This window comes from Miniopterus natalensis, chromosome 5, assembly GCF_054644295.1.
Source record: "Miniopterus natalensis isolate mMinNat1 chromosome 5, mMinNat1.hap1, whole genome shotgun sequence".
Lineage (NCBI taxonomy): Eukaryota > Metazoa > Chordata > Mammalia > Chiroptera > Miniopteridae > Miniopterus > Miniopterus natalensis.
In genome coordinates, this window is record NC_142085.1 from 62293152 (window position 1) to 62315928 (window position 22777).

Consider the following 22777-nt stretch of genomic DNA (forward strand, 5'->3'; position numbering starts at 1 on the left):
AAAACTTTAAACATTTTAAAAATTTAAGAAATATCCTAGATAGAAAGAGTATGAATGATTTATTTCTTCTTCACGCTTTTCTGTAATTTCTAAATTTCCTACAGTAGACATATATTACTATTATAATCAGAAAAAACAAAAATTCAGAAATTTAGATGGATACATAGAAGGTAGCTAAACAGGATCAAGAAAACTAGGCACTGATTCTAGAAACTGAGGAAGTAAAAATAATATTTGTTTTAGAAATATTCCTGTATCAAGTTGTTATTTAGGCTGAGTTACAATAATAAGAGCTTAACTATTAAGCAGTTACCATGTGTTTAGAACTGTTTTCATTACTTCCCATGAATTATCTCATTTAATCTTTGCAACAAGCCTGAGTGGTAACTGAGAATAATTGTTAATATTCCCATTATTCAGATAAGAAAATACACAGAGAGAAGCCAAATAATTTGCCTATGGGTCAGACAGTTTCTAGAGCAGTCAACTTCCAAAACTGATCAAAAATAAAAAACACCTAATTACTACCCAACAAGTTTAAATATACGCAACAGAATTCATGAGTCTATAAAAACAATGAGAAAATAAAACGCTTTTAAGTGTGGACCATTCGAGGTAAGGCAAACTACAAACATTTCCGTGTTATATTTTAAATTTTTAAACTAAACACGTATGACAATTAAATAAAAGTTAGAGAATTTTGCTTACACCAAGACCTTACTGTAACAATATTTCCTTTCAGATTCTACCTTAACCACCCACAATAAGCAGAAACAGTACTATCATAACTACAACGGCACTATTCAGAATTATTAAATAATCAGATTTTATTTCTAACTTGTCACCTTTTTCCCAGAAAACCAGGGCTGTGCCTGCAGTATAAGGGAACTTTCTCCATTCAGCCTGGTGCTTTCAACTGAGTACAGTGTGGTCCAGTAGAGATATCCACCAACCGAATCCACCGCCATGTCATTGACCAGCAGCTTCACATGCGTCACTATGTCTGTGTGTCCTGTCAACACAGACTGCCTTTGTATCTATAAAACATAATCACATGATCAGTTAATGATTTTCAAATGACATCATGATTTCTTTTTTCTTTTTTTAAAAATCTTTATTGATTGGAGAGAGAGGAAGGAAGAGAGAGAGAGAGAGAAACATCAGTGATGAGAGTCATTGATGGGCTGCCTCCTGCACGCCCCCTGCTGGGCATCGGGCCCGAAACCTGGGCCTGGGCCCTGACCGGGAATCAAACCGTGACCTCCTGGATCCTAGGTCGACGCTCATCCGCTGAGCCGCGCCGGCTGGGCTGACGACATGATTTCTGAATAGTTTACTGCAGTCATTATTACATGGCTGCATTTATCCATTCATTTTTCAACCACAAATATGTATTGGCAGTATGTGCTGGGCAGCGTGCTAAACCTTGTAAACATAATAGCCACAGTTCTTGCCCTCATGGAGCTTAAAGACAAATATTAAATAAAGAATAGCAATGGTAGTACACTGGTATGAAAAAAAATCATGAAAATAACATTCAAGTCACTGATGTACGTGGGCACTGCCAGGCTTTAACTTACCACGTACGTCTTTCCAGCCCAGTAGAGAAAGTGACCCAGCCACTCATAAGCTAAGGCCCCTGCTCCCACGATGTTGGATATGTGATAATTCTCTGAGATGTCCGTCCCATTCAGCAGCGACACATAAACGTCCCCTTTCATGTCACTGTAGTAGAGGCTGTTGTTATACCAATCCATGTCTCAAAACAAAGTGAATTGGCAGCAGTTATTTTTTTATGTGCTGACATAAGCATAGCAAGTCAAGAAATCACACATGCCCCTGAATCTAATTATAAAGTATATGCTGACATAGATGGTTACTAGAACTTCAGGGATTGGTCAAGAATATTTCAATAATATTATCCCAAAATCTTTACCCCTGGAACTAGAGAGAGGAACTAATATTCATTAAGCATCTCTTCTTTCCTGAACTTGATCCAAGGCACTTCTACATATTTCACTTAATTCTTAAAACAAAGCTATGAAATAGGAATTATCCCCATTTTTGACATGGAAAACCTGAGACTCAGTGAGATTATCTATTCTGCCTGAGATCTCACAGGTGCAAAGAGGGGGAGCCAAGATTCAAGCCAACTCCAAAGCAGCCTTTCCATTAGTGCCACACTATCTCCTAAGCCCAACTCCTTTGTTGGTCAGAAATGCTGTTGTACTTTTAATGGCCAACCAAATAGACTGAATAATTAGATAATTATAGAAGATGCCATCTTCTGGCAAGGTCACTATATATCGCCCTATAATGAAGACTTTTCTTCGTTCTAATATCTTCTGGCAAAATTACCTACTTGTTACTTAACGATACTATTCGTCAGGAAATTCTTATTCTTTATTTATATCTTCATGCAGCCTTTCCACGCTCCGGTCTTACAGCCAACTCACAATAAATTACTGAAGCATAGCTGTCTTAGTGGAACATGATAGGTTGTTACTGTGAGACAACATGGATAGATTAAAATACATGAGAAGGATATTGAAGCCTTCCTGAAATGGGCATAAATCAGTAAGTAACCTCACATTTTATGAAAGAATAAATAGCATCCCTACTTGAGAACTAACATTTTCTTAATACTACCACTGGCAGTATAGTTCAGTCAAGGTTTCCTCCTTTCATTATTGGCCTAATACCAAAACACTCAATTCTTTTGATTTATTGAATAGCTTAGGAAGTCCAATGAGTAAAAACCTGTCATTCCAAGTGTAAAGGGACTTGGTATTTACCTGACACATTTCTTATATCAGAGGACAAGAATTCTCCTGGGCCAAAGCTATTTAATGGTTTACTCCAAAGCCCATCTTCTTTGACAGCCATGATAAACGGTGGTTCTGTAGCTATTTGATAAAAAAGAAAAACAGAAATTGAAAGAAATATCACAGAAAGCACACTTTTTTAGGCACACATCTTATACCCTAAGGTTTCCTTTATAAAGTAAAAGAATATCAACATTTTAAAAATACTGTGGAAGACTATGAACAATTGTATCAATTGTACCTGCTTAATAGAATTACATATCATATTAAACATACTTTCTGATTTTTATGTAAATATTTGAAATATGAAGAAAAATGAGTGGAGATATTGCCTCCATAGCAATGTCATGACCATGGCAGATTTTTTTTTTTTGCTTTGGCTATGGGTTGCCACAGTTCCATTCAGAGCACCCAGAAGCAACTGTGATAACAACAGCAGAATAAATGGTACAATTATCTTTCCATTTTCTTTCTGCCAAGAGGATGGAATTTAGTATAATTCACAGCCCCTCAACTTCTCTCCCCGTGACCTTCAGAGTTCAAGGAGTGCTATGGCTTAATAAACCATTAGAAAGGAGAAAACCATGAAGAAGTAAATTACATTGTTACCACAAACTATCTTGGAAAGTTTAAAATAGTGGGCTAGACACATAATATCACACAATGCGTTATGTGTTTTCCTAATCTCAGATAAACTCATACTCCAGAGATCATCACACCCTCATTCTAATTCCTTTACCACCTTGGAGTGATTAATTTTAGGGAACACAGGTAGTAATCCTTTTTTTGCCAGAATCACTCCCTAAATCAAGAATGTTTTCTCACCTGGCACCAGGGTAGTGCCCACCGAGGGCTCTGACCAAGGGCCTGGCCCCTTGGGAGAACTTGCTCTCACAGAAACCTCGTATTTTGTAGCACTCTGCAGCTCGGGGACATTAAGCACCGTCCCACTTATGTTAGAGAATACACGCGTGATTTCAGGGAAGTCTTGGGTTGATATTTTCACTTCGTAAGTCCAGTTCTGCCAGGCGGAAGGGCCTAATCAGAAGAATTATCCAATATTATTGGCCAGGATGACATCAGCAAGGGCAAACAAAAGACTGTCAGTAAATTCATCTACAGCCTCACCTTGATGGGAGGGTAGTTGAGCAGCAATACCTGTTCCCCACTAATCATTAGGGTTGGTTTGACAGCATGTCTAGAACAGTGTCCATTCTACCCACGCCACTCGTTTTGCTTATTGATGGAGAAATTATCCCCCACAAATCAGAGGACACTGTTCCCCTGTCAAAGCTGTGTGCTTGGCTGCAGAGACTGGTCAGAGGGGTGCTCTCTCGCACCGCCAGGTGGAACCAGGCTCCTAACAAACTAACGCTTTGTGGTGACTCTCTAATATAATCCCCGGTGCTTGCAGAGCACCTTCCTTCCAGAAGCCAAACAATACAAAATAATTTGCCTATTCTTTTCAGCTGTCTATGAGATATACATCAAGCAGGCATAATTAATCTTGTCTTAAAGTAGAAAATAAACAATGTTTGCCAAATAGTCTAGGAGACCAGGGGTTGGCAAACTACAGTGCTGGGGCCAAATATAACCCACTGCCTGTTTTGTATAAATCAAGTTGTATTGGAACACAGCCACAGCTACTCATTTACATATTATTTATGGCTGTTTCCACACTACAAAGGCAGTGTTGAGTAGCTATATTAGAGACCGTATGACCTCAGAGCTGAAATATTTACTGTCTGGTCCTTCATTTAAAGAAAAAGTTTGCTGACGTCTGTGCTAGGTGTTCTACTTATGCATCTTAATTTAATCTGCATGACAATCCCATAGAAAGTCATATTGAGTATCCTCATTTTCCAGTAGTGGAAATTGATGCATGGACTTGTTAAGTAACTTGCCCAGGGTCATTCTGTTAATAAATGGCAAGACCCGCCTTTGCAGACTGGCTCCAGAGCCCACCTACTTACCCACCACACAGACTGCCTCTCCAGAGACAGAAGTTCATGATGGACACAAAATCTCAACCCAAGCACTCTATCCCCCTGGCTAATATTTACTCGGACTAGAATGTCAGTGCCTGGCTCCTAATAGACACTCAATAAATGTTTGAACCAGTCTGTTGGGATAGAAGTGGAAAATATAGAGAGCCTCCCAATACAAAACTAATAAATGCAGAATAAACATGTAAAAACTTTTTTGAACTAAGTAGCACTTGTGGTTGATGAATGAATAATCACTTATGAGTTCTCAAAACTGAGTGAGAGTGTCAAGCAGTTCAGGCTTTCTTTCCTTTCCCCAGGGAGGCCATAGGGGCGCTGGGGAGGGGGCACTCACTGGCTCCTATGGCGAGGGCCGGCGGCCTCCACTGAGCCAGGGCCTGGTGGGAGCCAAACAGCACCGAGAGCTGCTGCGGGCGGGCCGGCAGGGGGTACGGCTGGGTGTATGTGCTAAGGATGACCAAGTTCCCAAAGCCAAACTCTTCTATGTGTGTCAGGTCACATCCCACGATGAACTCATTGAAAGACAGAGCGTCCTGCTGGAAAACCGCCTTGCCATCCGTGACAAGGAAGTCATCGTTTTCACAGGCAAAGCTCCTCACGTCGGCAAAGGGCACATGAGGCAGGACCAGGTGGGAAGCAGAGCCATCCAGAAATGTTGACATGAAGACTCGGGTGGTGTCATTGAAGTAAACGATTCGCTTGGACTGTGGCTTTATTGCAAAGTCCTTTAGTGAGCGACTCTCCACGATGCGCACGGCCTCCGAGCCCCGACCCGACGGCACCAGGAGATCTGCTCTATAAATGCCGTCTCGCAGGAGATAGAAGACATACCTGAGCGGGGACACGAGGGGCAGATGAATCACCTCCTCAGCCCACTGCTTTATCAGCTGTGCAATCAGAATTAATAAGTCACTGCTATCTCCAGAGTTAATAAGTGCAGGGCTTCCCAAGGGGCAAAAGAGTAAAGATATGTACTAAAGGTACACTATTCTTTTAAGTTAGAAGTTGAAACACTGGAAAATGTCAGCCTCATTTATAATGCTCAGCATCCTCAGTATTATACAGGACTTTTTAGAATCATAGAATTTAAAAACAAAAAGGGTCTTTAAAGGTTTTCTAAATGGAACCTACTCTTAAAGGAAAGCATATCATATAATGGTTACACAGCGAAACATGCTATTTGTTATAAAATACTTTTCTCCAAAAAACCCCACATATTTTTAAGTCTAATTCTGTCAATAAATTTCCCATGCATTGTAAATGATAAAATGGAAGAAAGCAAAAACATTTCAAGCATTTTTTTAAAAACTTGTTATTATTTTACCATAAATACATATTTAGCAAAACTACTTTGCATTTTGTAGTAGACTAAGCTTTTTAAAATATTTACCATTGAAGCAACAGGGTTACCACTCTACAAATCATGAAGAAATACCACACAAATGAGCAAAACAGCCAAGAAGAACCACCTAGTTAGTAATCAGAAGAAAGGAGCCAATGGAAGAATTTTGAAAAAACACATAATTTGGAGCCAGGCATCAAGGTAGTGATGCTGGTGAATTTTTAATAATGAAAAAGGAAACACTGATGAAACATTTCATTGATAATCAAATCTGTCAGAATTTTAACTAAAGCATAAAACTAATAATTAGAATGTAGCTAATTTTGGACTTGTGGTCATGGCGACAGATGCTGACAACAGCGTACCTTTGCTTAGTAAATCTTTCTTATCACAAACCCATGGATTGGCAGGATTCGAACTCTCATCACCGCTGTCAAATCATCGACCTCGTCCTGTTCAGTCCCACTCTTGTCGTCCCGAAGACTATTCCAAACCTTTATCAACACGCACAAGACCCTGCGCTAGAACATTCCCTGAGATATAAACTCCATGTTGAGATAGGAACCTATGTTCTTGAGCTTAAGGGGGAGTTGTGGCAGGCAGAAAGCAGAAGCGACTTCATCTTAACTCCCTGCTTTTGTTTCCCAAATTCAAATTGTTAAGGGAGTTTGGAGGGGCCTCAGAGTAGACAGAAGGAAAAAGATATGGGGCGAAGATTACAGTTCTTATACTGAAGCCGGGAGAAGAGCATGTTTCTTTCTTTTCTTAAAAAAATATATCTTTTATTGATTTCAGAGAGAGGAAGGGAGAGAGAGAGAGAGAGAGAGAGAGAGAAACATCAATAATGAGAGAGTCATTGATCGGCTGCCTCCTGCACGCCAACAGGGGATCAGGCCCGCAACGGGGCACGTGCCCTGACCGGGAATCGAACCCCCATCTCCTGGGTCCTAGGTCGATGCTCAACCGCTGAGCCATGCCTGGCTGGAAGCAGAGCCTGTTTCTAATGTTCATTGCCATTTGGGGGGGGGGAAAGAAAAAGAAAAAAAAGATGCGTAGGGCTGGGGTGCGGGAGGAAGAACACAGAGGTAAGAGGACGAGGCGGGGAAGGCGGGGAAGGGAAAAGGTCTATGGTAAGTACAGGCCCAGTGAGCTAATAATTCCATGGTGGAAACAACAGCATGAAGGAAACCATGTTTAATAGCAGGAGAACCAACTATCTCACGTCCCTGGGGAGATGATTAGGAGACAGGCCCTGGGGCGGGAAGTCACATACTGGTTTCATCCCCAAATAGCTGTGTGGTCTTGGGCAATTACTAAGTCACCCTGTTCTTTGCTTTCCTATTTATAAAATTAGGATATTAAAAGTACCTACATCATAGGGGCTGAGCAAGGGTTAAATGAACTATTGAAGTAATGCGCTTGAAATCACATATTAAGTGACTAATAACTATTAATTATCACTATTATTCCTAGCCACATTTCAAAACCTAAGCACAAATCAATCTTAAATTTATGGAAAAAAGAGCCACCAAAGACCTTGCTGAGATGCATTTTGAGAAACTGATTTAAGTTCATTATCCTCAGAATGAGTAGTTTTGTGTAATTGCCAGCAACAAAGGTACACTTCATAGGATTTTAGACTTCTACAAATGAGGAAAATAAGACCCAGAGTCCAAAGGACGCCCTACATTGCAGGGTTTTAAGTTTTTTTCTATAATTCAGTAATTCTTTCAAACCTAAGATATTAAAATAAATATCTAGTAAATTATGAATTAATATGACTAGAAAGGCTTGATTTTAAATCAATAATGAGCAATCTTTTATTCAGGAAGGTTGTTTTGTGAAAAATAAAAGGTATTATGGACTGTTGTTGTTTTTTCATTCAAAATGAAAATAACTTTATTCCTATAGGAAAGAAAAAGTGTTTAATCTTACAAACATTGGCTTGCTTATTAGGTACTAACCTATAATTATCTGGTCTTTGTTAGGAAATAAACTACAAGGTAACTTCCTATGTTTTCATTCTGCACATTTATGTGCATTTGGAGATCACAAAATACATTCACAGTGAACACGTCATTTTAGCCTCACAATAACCCAGAGGGGTATTGTCATCTCCATATGGATGGATTAAATAAAGGTCATAGACATGAAGTTATGTGCTGGAGGCGCTATTGCAATTTAACAGCACAACTGAGCTAAAATGTGTCCACTTCATTTGCAGCAAAGGGAAAAATAGTTATTTGTAATGGAAAAGTTTTACTTGTCGTTAACCATCCATTCTTGTCTCCTAGGAATTCTTGATCAGCCTCTTGATAGATTTAAGAACCAGACCAGAGAAATTAACTAGTGCTGAGTTGCTCAGCAAAAGAAATGGTACAATGAAAGGAGGAAATAGAGCAGGAAGGGCTTCTTTGAGGGGGCAATGAGACCCTGAGTTGCACCATAAAATAGTGAGAGTACTTAGAACTCAGGTCTCTGAGTCCCAGACAAGAGGTCTTTCACATATACCCATATTTTACTGTGAATGAGAAAGGGAAAACTACCTAACTAGTGAAGCTGTGGATCAAGTCTGAAAGAAACTCCCTCCTGGCCCTGTAGAATGAACACTTTACCTGGATTCATTTAAATTTGAGATAAGATACATAGATTGACCCATCTGGTACTGTGATGCTTTATTAGCAAGCCAGTTTCCCGAAGTTTCTTGCCAATTCATACTTACAAGGCTAACTCACTTACCCATTGTATGAATCAGCCACAATTTTTTGAGGTGCAGTAATTGAGGGAGGAGTGATTTCCTCAATGTTTGAGCAGTTTTCTAAGTCACAGACATAAGCCTAGGGAATCAAAATTTCATCAGTAGGATTAGTGTCTGTCTGTACGCAGTTTGGCCAAATATTTCCTGAGCATCTGTTCTATGCTTGGAATTGTGCAGGTCACTGAGCACTTTCTGAAAACATGGAAATGCCCTTAAAAGTCAGTTTTACATCCTGTAATGTAATGATTTCATATCCTGCTGGCATCAATGAAATACAAGTACCTGTCTTAGGAAGGCACTCAACTATGTTTAATAGTTACGCCCATCCAAGTTTATGGATTTCCAACCATATGGACTGCGATAAGCCTGCCGTTTTGAAGAAAGAAACTTGAAACACCTCAAGAGTGTTTTCTCACCCAGCCGGACGTGGCTCAGCGGTTGAGCATTGACCTAGGATCCAGGAGATTGCAGTTCGGTTCCCGGCCAGGACACATGCCCAGCTTGCGGGCTGGATCCCCAGTCAGGGGCATGCAGGAGGCAGCTGATCAATGACGATTCTGTCATCATTGATGTTTCTATCTCTCTCTCCCTCTCCCTTCCTCTCTCTGAAATCAATAAAGAAAGATATATTTTAAAAAATAATAATAATAATAATAATATTTTTTTAAAAAGACTGTGTCTTCTCAGATTTCAGTAATATTGGTTTTTGGAGACCTACTAAAGTTACCCCTGGTTATTATATAATTTAAATTTAAAATGCTTGCAGCTAATTTTGACCATGATGGGCAGTCCTACCCACTGATAAAACATGTACCACCACTATCTTATGGAAGATGAATTATCATTAGCATAAACTCATGGCTCTAAAAATCACAATAAAGATGATTTAATGGTAGGTCAAGATTAGTACTAGGACAAGTCTAGACCTTCCTATAGGCCAGACCTATGATTCATTGCTAACCTAGTTTCTAAGACATAGTAAATAATCAATGAGTATTTATTGAATGAAAGAACTATGTTTACTTATAAATATACCATAACATACATGTGAATATCAGTATCTGGTTATTGACTTTAAAGTCTCAGACTAACCTGCTCATCCATGATGAAATACATTCTCTGATAAAGCCAGTCTATGGAGATGGAAGAAATTAATCCTGAACCTCTGTAAAAAACTCTCAGGTCAGACACATCAGACATGTTGGAAGCCTCCTTTGCCCATATGAGAGATCCTCCAGAGAAATAAACAGCTTGCTGGTGGACATTAACTGATATTCCTAGAAGACCAGGTAAATACATGTGTGTTATTATATAGTGCCAGACAAAAAACCTACCTAAAAGGTAATTTATTTCTTTAATTTTTAATAAAGAGATTAAAATAGAAGTCAATGTGGATCTTTCTTTTCACATTAAGGAAACATCTCCCTCTATTATACTGACCTGTAATATTAGGGTGTGTAGCATCTGACTGGAGGCACTGTGCTTCATCTACTAAATGTTTTAAAGATCTCTTTCTTAGAGAAGATTTTCTGGATAAAAAGAGCCACTGTTCCTCTTCTTGAACTAAAACAACACGATTTACGGAGAGACAACCCCAACGATATGCATATTGACACAAACAGATCAATGCCACCCTCCAAAGCAAGGGGACTAGCACTCGAAAGAGACTGGTCAGATTTTCTCTGAAGGCACTGGGGCATTTCAACTGTGGTATAAATCACTTTATTCTATGATTGGGGTAGGGAGTACAGAGTCAGTCAAGTGGGTGGCATGTGTGTGTGCCCCTAAATGCCCTCAAAATAACATCACATGGGCATCACTGTTCTCAAAGCCTTGCCCCTAGAGAAGGTCAGCCCCTTGTGCGCAGCCATGAGAATTTGACTGCTTGTGGAGGTGGTCCAGCCGAGGCCGGGGTGCACTGTCACACAGCCCGCACACACAGAGACAGATGTTGGTTGTCTTCAATTTGTCCTCAACATCTCTCCCTTTGAGGCAGGAGATAAATCCTTGGAGAAATGCAATTTGAGGACTGCAGAGCTCTGCTTGATGTCCTGCTCCACTGGAGACTGATGAAAGGTGTGCTGGTTGGTGAATGCTTTTAGGGCAATTAATAAATGTTATGCAATAATCACAGCAACGACAACCTTAAGCCCGCTCTATATTTGACTTGACCTTTGGACGTGTGTTTTGCATAGCAAAAATACCTCTCCTTTCCCAGAGCCTAGTAACAGCCAAAGAAAACAAAGGCTGGTGACAGATGACATTCAATCCCCGCGGGCATAGGTGTGCGCAGTTAGGTAAGGGGCAGTAAGCCAGCAAATGGGACTTTAGTGAAAACAGACAGCAGGCTTCTAAAATTCTTAATCTCTGTGTTATTCAAAACTCTTTTACTAGTTCCCCGCAAATATTTCCGGTGCTTCTTAGAAAGCATTCTCATTTATTATTTTGCTCACTTAGGTATCATGCAATAAGTATTCAGTCTCTCGAGGCAACTGTTAAAATGCCAAAGGCCAAAAAAAGGTACTTATAAAATAATAACAAAAGCTAATTTGGTAGACTGAATATACAAAATGGTAAAAAATTATTAAGTCCAGATATATTTGAAAACCTTAAGGAGACTGGAAGAAAAGATATCTGGTATATATTAAATGATGATACACAATATAAAATGGGGGTTAAGGCAGAAAGATTATATGTTATCCCTAAGTGTGTAAATGTGAGTCATAGTCACTAGTGATTTTACCTGAAACCAAGGATTTGCTTGAGGCCATTTTTTAAAATCCCTGAATGTTTTAATTTTTAAATTCCTAAATTTTAATGTGAATTCTTTCCATCTAACAACTTACTTCTATTTGTCAAACTGAAAGCTTACCAAGTACCAAAAAGTCAGTGTCCATTTGAGTAGAAAAGGTGGGATCTGGATGAACACCAGATGACCCAGGACCTCTGAAATCTGAACCCATCCTTGCCACCCCAAGTTCTGTGTAACAGAAGAGCACCTTGGTCCATACCTGCTGGGGATGAAGTGGTAATACTAGATTCTGCTTCTGGCCCCTCACCAACTTCATTTACTGCTGCAATAGAAAACCTATTCCAAAGACAATTTGGAGAGATGTGTTTCACATGGCATGGTGTGAACAAGAGATAAAAATAGAAGGAGCAATACTGTGTTATTTGGGGGACAATGTGACAATGCATGTATCTAGTTACTTGGTGCCAGTGCTGGGCACTAAAATGACCATCAATCACATCCTTGTTTGCATTTCCCATAGAACAGCTCAGGGTCACAGAGGTCAAAAACTGAACTCAGCTATCTACATGACCCCCATTCCTACCCTAATTTAAAGGGTCTTAGTAAATGCTAGAGAAGCTAACAATAATAAAATAATAACCCTTAATGGTTAATAAAAAATACCATTAACAGAATTTCACCTCCTTACTTTTTTTATGTTGAATTAAACATCATGGTATTTATGATGTCTTTTATTAGCCCATATTTATAAGGATCCTCTGAATATAATAGAAATACCTGAGAATGTTTCTGCTTAAGATGGTGATCTGGTAAGCATGCAAACTTGAGGAAAAACACAATACCTTCACCCCAACAGTACATATTCAATGGAACTCCTCAAAATACATTTAAACTATTTTTTAGCCACATTGCTTAAATAATTCTCACGCCTGCAGCCATGCCGGTTACATTTTCTTTACATCACTTAATTCTTACCTGTAGGTGGTATTTGGTAGAGTCGAGTAAAACTGGAAACTGGTTCTCTGTGTTCCTGAATCTAATTTTTGGTTTTTGCTGATCAGCCTTAAGTTATAACCCAAAATAGGCCCGCCTGGGAACTGGGGTGGATCCCAACTCACTTCCACGGTGTCAGGACTTGAGCTCTCAATATTTCTAATGAAAGGAGCAGTTTCGGGAACTAGAAGAGATAATGGTGACAGGATGAGCAGGAACATGTACAGGGCCTATGTTTTTAAATAGGATAGAAAACAATGTCCTGTTTTTTTGAAAAGTACATAAGTGAAATACTTTTATTAATATTCCAAATAAGTGATAGAGAGAAGGTGGTAAGATATCTATGAGCTACAACTCTTGATCCTAAATCTTACGAGTTAGCTACTTTCCCAAGGGACTCTTTCAAACGTTATTGTCCTCACTTCTACTTTATGGACTAGAATTAAATGCGGAACTATACAAATAGGATAAATATTCTAAGAAAAAGTTGTCAAAAATCTCCAGACTTAAAAGAACTGAATGTGGGATGAGACCAAGTCGGGAGGGAGAAGAGCATCTGTAACAAAACTGAGTCAATGATTAGCACTAGTTAAAAGAATTAAGTCCCGGGGCCTTTTCACACACTAGAGGGCTATGCCTGACTAGTTCCAGCTGAAGATATGGGTTCAGATAAGCCTGAGCTAGAACAGTCTGCTTCACCTTTGCTGGCACCACCTCTGATGAGCCAGACAACCTTCCTTCCCCCGGATCCCAGGGCCCCTTGGAATCCAGGTTGACTGTACTTTAGCTACACTCCCTCCCTTGCAGAGAATTAAAGGAGCATGAATTAATTAATTCAGCATCCACTCATAGACTTCAAAAGCTACCTAAGTGGCACAGAACAGAAAGGAAACAAATGATCTAACATGCATGTCTCCACCTACTTTTCCCAGCCCCTGAAACCACACTCTTCTACTTCCTCTCTCCAAAGAAAGACGTACTTTGATGTCCCTTTGCTCTTTAGTAGACTTCTCGCCCTCTGAACATTTTGACAAACGCTCTGTATCACCCCTGATTCGTTAGAGTTGGGAGAAATGAGGTAGTTCAGCCCTCACACTGGATGGGTTTTTAAAAAGGGAAAGGGGGGTAGGGGGCATCTGTAATAGTATCAACAATAAAAATAAAGTTAAAAATAAAATAAAATAATAAAATAAAATAAAATGGCCTTTAATCGACGCAGCCCTTCTCTGATACAACCCCTCCCCGACTCTCCGACTAGTCTTTGGTAAACACAAACATTGCTTCACTCCGCTGTTCTGTACACTCCGTCCCGGTGGTGAAGAAGGGAGTAGGAATGACCACCCACTGAATTATGTCAAAAAGTTTAACTCATTAGGGTTAATGCCTAGATATCATCTGCTCCACTTCGAGCAAGTTAGATACCACCTACATGGTGCAATTATTGTCCAAATTTTCCCCACAAAAACCCTCCCTGAAAGGCTGGTCAGGTCAGGCAAGGTATTCCTTGCCCAAAACCATTCTGTTGGGTTAAGAAGTGATCTACAGAAGGGCCCTGATGACAAGGCAGTCATGCCATCTAAAATCATATCACTCCCACAGCTAAACAAGAATAGGGCCATGAGGCAACGGAACACACGCAGGTAACTTTATGTTTTGATGTGGCTAGAAAAGTGCGAGAGAACTGAAGCATGAGGTGCTATCCATGGAAAGGGTACCTGGGGCACCTGGAGGGCAGGTGGGCTTGCATAGCCAGGAGAAGGGCCCAGAGATGGAAAGCAATATTTGCTCCTTTAACTACTTTAATTTGACCAGCCCTAGGCCCTGGCCCATGGTATCTCTCCAGCACTGGAAAATGACCCAGCACAGTTGAAGTACACGAGGCACTTCTCTGAACAAAGAAGGCTGCATGTATTCTACTCGGATCTAGAACGTTGCAAACATGGCCCCAGCCCAGTCCCAGTGTCAGCTTGAGGGAATGGTCACGGAATAACCAGCAGAAATGGCCACACTTACCCGAAAATCAACCAGCAAGAAAGGGACACTAACCGGGGAAGGGGGACATGCCCAATCAGCTTCATCTGTCCGCTGTGCCTACCTAGGTCCAAGGCCTAGTTCAACCTGAGGGCCCCTGCGCACAGCTGAATCTCCGGAGCTGAGGGCTGGGGCAGCTGGCGTCTGGCCTGGAGCAAGCCCTCACAGGTGCCCTCAGCTAGCTGAGGGTGAGGGTGCCACACAGCTCTCCTGCCCCAGGCATCCATGCACCCTTCTCCTGATATGAGTCACATCTTCAAAAGGAGAGACCAAAAAAGGACCAACATGCGCACTATTTCTTTTAGTCATCTCCGATAAAACGTATTATAAAATGTATTCTAAGAACCTCCCAGCTGGTCTCTCTGCCTCTGTACTTTGCAATCTCTTTCATTCCCTCAATCAATTCCATGTGTTGTTGCCAAAATTGTCTTTTTAGGGAGTGTGTAAAACAATTGCTTTTCTGCTTTAAAACCTCCCACAACTCCTAACTGCTCACGGAGCCTCACTCTGACCACCTTTTTTACACTGCAACCTGACTCTCCTTCCCCTCAACCCCCCATTTCCAACCCCCCAAAGGACAGACCCTGCTCCAAACATTCCCCTTACCATAGTGCACAGCACCTTCCCACTTACAATATACTTTCCTTACTTATTATGCTGACGGCTTAATTTCTCTTCCACCGAAATGGGAGCTCCAAAAGACCAGGGATTTTTGCTTTGACCACAGAGGTTTGATGAGCACTTGGACCACTACTTGGCACATAGAAACTCAATAGTTGAATGGATCAATTAAAGGAATAGGTTTATTTCATTGTTTAAAATAAAAACAAATTAAACCAAAGCTTTGGAATAATCTGTTTCCTAAGCCGCGTGTGCATGCCATACCTCCATAAGGATGAGTCCTGTAACTGGGACTTGAGGGAGAATACAGCTGCAGCTGGGCCGTGAAGATCCAAACCACTCGAAAAACATATTCGGTGAAGGGATGCAGGGGCTCTACCACATATGATGGCTTGGACACGGCCTGCATCAACAAGAGAGCAATCGTCAGCACTTGCAGGATCACCACCATACACTGTGACTCCAGGACACAGATTAATTTGGAGACGATGGGTGGCTGTTTGGATAAGGGGTGACACGGCACCTGCCAGACCAGATGAAATGAAGGTCTGGAGCTTAGAGCTGAGCCCTCCAGGTGTCAGTCTGAATAATTCACATAGAGACTCTTCCCTTCTTCAACAGTGCGAAATCATGGGTTCAGTTATTTCACATTTACCACAAGGATTTACTTTAATTTTTCTATGTCAATATTCTTGGTGTCTTGGGAATATTTTTCTCTGAACTGGCTCATGCTTTCCTAAAAGGGACAGTTCTGATGACCTTCCTGCCCTCTGTCCTAGTTAGAATCATTTTAAATGGGATGGGCAGATAACGACCAATGATACAAGTAGTTGGTTATGTGATGTTGTGCTGAAGGAATAATGTATTGTCCTATAATATATTTTCCTCAAAAACAAAGGGCTTACTTAGCATTAACATGTTACAGAGTAGCAGAGACTAAAATTCACCTGCTCCAAACCACTCATTTTATGCTTGAATCTTCTCCAGAATGTCTATACCTGTAATTTGGCATTTTTACTAACTTTAGGGGGGGAGGCTGTGTTTAAGTACCTGGGCAGCTTTTCATACCTCCGTGTAAGTCCAGCTCCCCAGAAGTTGTGCATATTTCCACTGGATGATGTATTTTATTCCAGAGATGTTGGCCGCTTTCCATCGTAATGTCACACTTTGGTTTCCAATGGAGGAAGCAAAGGGTGCAGTGGGGAGGTCTGCATTTTCTGGGGAGAAAACAGGATTTCATTCACCATGTGCCAACGTTCCCACCAACGGTGTACAGGATTCTTCACATCCTCTGAAACACTTTTACTTTTCTGGGGGGTTTTGTTCTTTTTTTAAGAGTAGCCATCCTAATGAGTGTGAAGTGGTATTTCATTGTTCTTTTGATCTGCATTTCTCTAAGGATTAGGGATGTTAAGCATCTTTTCATGTGCTTATTGGCCCCTTTTATATCTTCATTAGATAAACATCTATTTAAGTTCTTTCCTTATTTTTAAATTAGATTGATTTATTTTTTGTTGTTGTTGAGTTTTAGGAGTTCTCTCTATATATTTTGGATATTAATCATTTGTCAGACATATCATTTGCAAATATTTTCTCCCATTCTGTTGGTTGTTGTTTTTACTGTAAAAAGTTTTAATGTTCATGAAGTCCAATTTGTCTATTTTTTCTTTTCTTCTGTGGCCTGTGCCTTTGGTGACATATTCAAGAAATCATTGCCAAGTCCACTGTTGTGTGGCTTTTGCTCTATGTTTTATTCTAAGATTTTTTTATAGTTTTAGGTCTTACATTTAGTTTATAGATCCATTTTCAGTTAATTTTTGTATATTAAGGATCCGGCTTCATTCTTTTGCATGTGGGTATCCAGTTTTCCCAGCACCATTTGTTGAAAAGACTGTCTTTATCCCAGTTGAATGGTCTTGGCAGCCTTGTCAAAGGTATTTGACCATATATGGAAGGTTTTATTTCCAGACTCTCCATCCTAGTCCATTGGTCTGTCTGTCTGCCTTTACGCCAACTCTGCCTACGCCCACTTACCTAGGACTTCCTCTTCATATGCACCTTCAGAACTGCTGCAGCCGACCTCACACGACTCTCGCTGCGGGAGACAGGTCGCACGCCGGTCAGGGCACACTTTGTACTGCTTGGGCTGATAAGCTTCAACTAAATTCTGAAATCTGAACACCTGATATATAACTGTATACCAATTATTGCAACAGTAATAAACTTCCCATTTGCCAGTGGGATTAGAACAGCACCTTTCAAACTTTTAAAATCATGTCTCAGATTCCAAAATACATGAAATGAAACAACTTAGTGCACACATACAGGTTGGGGAAAATGCATTCTAGAAACAGTATTTACTTTTCTTCCCGTTTTAAGTTTTATTGAGATCCATTTCATGCATCATAAAATTCACCCGTCTAAAGCACGCAGCTCAGTGCATTTTAGTATATTCACAGAATTGTACAATCATCACTACAACCTAATTTTAGAACAGCTTCACCCCAAAAAGAAATCCTGTACTTGTGATGCAGTCTTTGTTCTGTTCAGTTCTATTAGTCTAGTCTAGTCTAGTCTATCTTATCCCATTTCATTTGCTTATTGGGACTATATTCATTAAATTGACTTTATGACCCTTTAATGGGTCACACCTCAGTCTGAAAAAACACTGAGCTCAACAATGCAATTATATTTGCCATCTCGGTCAAAGGTTTGGTGAGCTAATAACCTAAAACTCTGGCCTAAAATTATACCTATTTATCTCATATACCCATGCCTTTCTTGAACAATTAAAAACTGACTATACTCCTTATAGTAACTGAACATTTTAATGGAGGTCTGAATACCAACATTAAATGTTAAGGTCTACAAAAGCACAATGATGATTAACATATCTCATTAACCAAAGCCGGAGTAAACATTTTTGGTGACTGAGACACAAATTTCCTGCACCTCTTAACAGATGTATTAGCGTTAGCTATAGAAAACAAAAAAGGAGAAAAGACACACATTGTAAAAGTACAACACAATCATGATCAGTCTTCCTGGTCTCATTCAACTTATAATACCTAGGACAACATGCTCTTGTTTCTCGTGATGACAGTGCACTTGCCCTAATCACCCCAGGGAGAGGGCTGCGATTTTCAAACACTAGCTGTCCAATATTTGATCTGTGCGCGCAGAGGAAGCAGAGCCTGATAAGCCCAGGTTTGCTCAGTTAAGGATTAATTTAAACATCTCAGTTTGGGCTCAGGATTATTTAGCCTAAGGGTTTAATATACTTTTCACATCTTTGCAGGTTTCAGTAAACTGCATTCAACGCATTTATTATCTGTAAGGAATAAATATACCAAGTGGCAGCAAGGAAAAAAAAACTGAGGAAGAAGAAAAGAGATGGAATAACGTTTATTTGGAAATATAGCTAGCACTGACTATGGAAACACAAACTACTGGGCAGCGTAATGGATCCGAGGGAACTATCCCATCAGCCATCCAACCCGGGGCGTTCGTGAGGCTTGAACTCTCTCTGGCTTTCTACACACCGTCCTCCTGGGGCTCTTGTTGTTTGGTTTTGTTTTTGTGCCCGAATTTTTGTTTTTGTTTTAGCTCACTTTGCTTTTATCACATCAAAGGGTTCTGGTTTTGTATTTTTAATCTCAACCAGAAAAGACCTTTCTTTGTCTATTTACATAGGGGCAACTTTTGCCTCGCATTTTACCTCTTCTCAGCCAACCCACCAGCTTCCACTCCCAAGGAAAAACCACTCAGTACAGAATAATCACAGACTACTGAGAAAGCATTCCAATTTAAATGTTTTGTTTTTATTTCTGTTCTCTATTAAAGGGGAATTTTTCTCTTTTACTAATGGGTGGTCATTTGTACCCCTTCCTCAGGCAAGATAAGTTAGTTCTGTTTTCTGGTTTTAAGGACATTTGAACTGAGAAATAAAGTAGTTATAAATACCTGTTGTCAATAATCTAAAATGAATCCTGAAGAACCAATTAAGTTAAAGAAAATTGAGTAAAAAATGGTCAAAGTCCTAAGGTCTTTCTGAAGGAGTAGAGAAAATCAAGTGCTGGGGGAGCTGCCTGGAGAAGGACCTGGTGGCGCGAAGTGAGAGGAGCCCTGGGCAGCCAGAGTCAGCAACTCCTTTACTAGCGTAGCAAGGGAAAGAAAAAAGCTGTGTTTCAAAATGTTGTCAAAGGAGTTTGTCAAATAAGGGGGAAAAAATGCAACTAAAGTGTTCTTTTCTAATGCATTGTATTTAATGATAGAGCATATGCTTTATGGGGGAAAAAATAAAATCAGCAGAAATAAGGACACTCCTGCAGCTGCTCCTGCCTCTCTCCCACCCGGGCTTCGGGAATTAGGTTTTTTCAAACCAGATCAGAGTAATATATGTGTATATATGAATGTGTGTACACATATACACACCTATGCCTCTTTATGTGCGTCATATATATGCACATAGATGTACAAAACACAGTGAGTACTTGTGTCAGAATGGAATCACACAGTCATCTTTACGCCCAGAGTCATCCCAAGAGTGTCTCTGTGCCCCAGCAATGACCAGGTTTCTTCATTCCTGTCTCACCAGCTTTTGAACAAGGCATAAGGACATGGAGCTGGATGACATCCTTTCTATAGGAATTGCCAACTTACCTCACAAACTGTGGCATAGGTATCATTCTGCACGGGAAAAAAGGAAAGCAAAACCAGTTAAAATCCTTAAAGCTGTATATAATTTTTAACGACACTTAGCTCTACATTTCTTCCGAATAAATTTCTTATCCCACCATCGGCAAACAACCAATAAAAACATACAAACAAACAAAAAAACCTCAACAATTCAAAACAAGGGAGCCCAGAGCTGGCCCTTCTGTCCAGACAGGCCACCGAAGAAACAGCTGGAAAGTTATGTTGTTTGTATCACTGAGAAAATGGGGAGCGTGATGCCTTCCAGAACGCCCCAGTCAAGCAATGAGTCATCTGTGATGGGCCCAGTGAGAGAATGAAGGGGTGCTGGCAGGTGCCCAGGGGGGACAGAACCGGGATGAAAAGCACCAGCTGCTGCAGCTAAGAGAGGCCAGCAGGCCGCCCCGCCGGGCTGCCCACGCCCGCGCCCACCCTGCTCCTGGGCCCTTTCTCAGCACAGCTGGTGCCTTCCCTCCACCCGCTCTTCAGTGCTGGCTGAGCACCTACTATCTGCCCCTCACTGTGTTCAGCGCCGGAAACAGTGTGAACAGGACCGAGGGCCTCCGCCCTGACGGGCTCACATGCTGGGACAAAGCACATAACTAGACAAACCACGATTTCAACTGCCATTTCTAAGGAGTGCTGCCAAGGAGAGGCAGGAGGGTTTGCAGGGCGCGCAATGGCTCTGAAGTCCAGGCGGCTCCTGCCTCTCCTTCTGGTAACTTCCGCCCTATGAAGCACCCGGTCGTAACCCTGAGAGTGGGTGTGAGTGAGCTCCTGTGAAGGGGATCTGCGGGACATCTACACAGGAACAGCCAGGAGGGCTACAGAGGAGGCCAGTGTCCTTATTTACATCTCAATGCTACAATTTGAGTAATTGATAGAAAATGATATTACCCAACGTTACCAAAACCTTACTGATTTAATCTGTGACCTGAACAACCTGCAATACAACCCACTTTTAAATTACACAGTTTTTATCTGTGCAGTTGAGTAATTACGGTGCATCAAGCACTGTCCTTAGAAGGGAGATGCGGTTATTATCCTAATTTAATGATGAGGAAAGTACAGTATCAAGGGTTAAGCACCTTACCTAAGTCACACACTAAGGGGCAAAGCCGAGGTAAATGAAAAAATAAAGTATCGGGGGGATGTATTTCCTACAGAAAGAGAAATAAACCTAGGTGCTTGTGACCTCTGGATTAAATGGCTACCAGGTTCCCTACAGAGATATTTTGGACATAACCTAGGGCCCTGCTTTCCAAAGAGGGGTCTGGAGCCCACCAGCATCGCTTCACTTGGGAGCTTGTTATCAATGCAGAGTCTCAGGTCCCTCCCAGACCTACTGAATCAGAATCTGCATTTCAACAGATCCCCCGTTAAGTGTAAATTAACATTTGAGAAGTGCAGGACCAGGAAATGAAGCAAATACCTTACATCCCACTAAACGGCCTTTCTAGGCGGCAGCAACTGGCATCCCTGGGGTTTCATGGTTTGTGTTAACCTTCCTTGGTTTCCAGTTGTGTTAGTAATGGTGATCTCAGTTTTTCCAGATTACTATGTACTCTATTTTCCCTTTAGAGTCAAGCCAACTAACTGAAAGCCAATGGAAATTCAAATGGGAATCCACTTAGACAACTTTTCTCTTGAGGGGAAACATTAGTATCAAAAAAGAAATATAGTTAATACTTACACACTTTAAAGCACAGTTTTCCTGATCTACAGAGTTCCAAAAATGACATCCTTGGATGCACTGCAAGAGACAGTAAGAGACCATGCATGGTGACTGAACAAGTGTGACTTTTTTTTGTCACCTGAAAGTGTAACATAGTAACAAAAGGTATTTGAGAAATAGAAATCTACCCAGGAATCTGTGGCCTCAAAAGAACCAGGATCTTTGGGGGTTATGAGCAGAGCCGTCCTGTCTACAGACAGCAGGGTGGTGTGGTTCACTGAAAGGTGGCAGGGGTGCTGAGTGGAGTTCAGTCTCTGTTACCCAGCACAGCGCCTGGTTCATACTTACGCTTGGAGTCACCAAATACTTGTTGAATAAATGGACACAGGTGCAGAAAAGTAATAAAACCATAAATCTAATTGTTGGAAGCAACATTGGAGACTGTCTCATCCAACCCTCTCAGATAACACATAATAAAACTAGGTCTCAGAAATATTAAGTATTTGCCCAAAGCCATGCCAATATGCAGAGTCAAAATCATGGACTTGGATTGGTCCTGTGCTCTTCCCACTTACACTATCCCTGACTTCATTTTTGAATATACCATAATTCATAACTATTTTTTTATTGCTCTTCCCCCAGCAGGGACAAATAAATGAGATTTTACTTAGGAATTGTTCTTAGTGTAATAAAACCTGACCATTGCCCCTTTTTTATCAATGCAAACACCGCACAGTTCTTAACCATAGAAGCGATGACTCACCGGTTCCCTCAGATTGTACGGCGAGTCACCGTCCAGAGGTCTGCCCTGCAATGAGGAAGCAAGCAGTAAACACCAGCTCCCAATATCGTGCTCAGTGATAACCACCCTGCCTTCATTTTAAAAAAGCGTCCTGGAATAGTGCTGCCTTCTCAGAGTTTTCTAACTGTAAAGTGAGGAGAAAAAATGTCTTAAAGTCATTAAGCCGGTCATGAAATCAGACAAAATGCCAGGACACATTATGTGATGCAACGTCTAAGAACTGTGCAGAGTGGTAAAGGTGGGCTGGGGTGCGGCTGTAAGGAGGGGCTGCGGGCAT

At 40.9% G+C, this 22777-nt stretch overlaps 1 protein-coding gene across 1 annotated transcript in view; it reads right to left on the bottom strand.

The window, feature by feature from the left end:
- Nucleotides 1-22777, bottom strand: part of ROS1 (ROS proto-oncogene 1, receptor tyrosine kinase) — an 80390-nt gene that overhangs the window by 51586 nt on the left and 6027 nt on the right. The window contains exons 2-17 of the mRNA XM_016198704.2: nucleotides 22462-22506; nucleotides 21717-21776; nucleotides 19991-20017; nucleotides 17363-17423; nucleotides 16397-16545; nucleotides 15593-15731; nucleotides 12659-12860; nucleotides 11943-12019; nucleotides 10372-10494; nucleotides 10024-10208; nucleotides 8913-9010; nucleotides 5166-5662; nucleotides 3651-3863; nucleotides 2796-2906; nucleotides 1581-1759; nucleotides 846-1037 (exon numbers count right to left, since the gene is read on the bottom strand). Of these exons, the coding sequence (XP_016054190.2) occupies nucleotides 846-1037; nucleotides 1581-1759; nucleotides 2796-2906; nucleotides 3651-3863; nucleotides 5166-5662; nucleotides 8913-9010; nucleotides 10024-10208; nucleotides 10372-10494; nucleotides 11943-12019; nucleotides 12659-12860; nucleotides 15593-15731; nucleotides 16397-16545; nucleotides 17363-17423; nucleotides 19991-20017; nucleotides 21717-21776; nucleotides 22462-22506 (2358 nt within the window). The remainder of the gene's footprint in view (nucleotides 1-845; nucleotides 1038-1580; nucleotides 1760-2795; nucleotides 2907-3650; nucleotides 3864-5165; nucleotides 5663-8912; nucleotides 9011-10023; nucleotides 10209-10371; nucleotides 10495-11942; nucleotides 12020-12658; nucleotides 12861-15592; nucleotides 15732-16396; nucleotides 16546-17362; nucleotides 17424-19990; nucleotides 20018-21716; nucleotides 21777-22461; nucleotides 22507-22777) is intronic.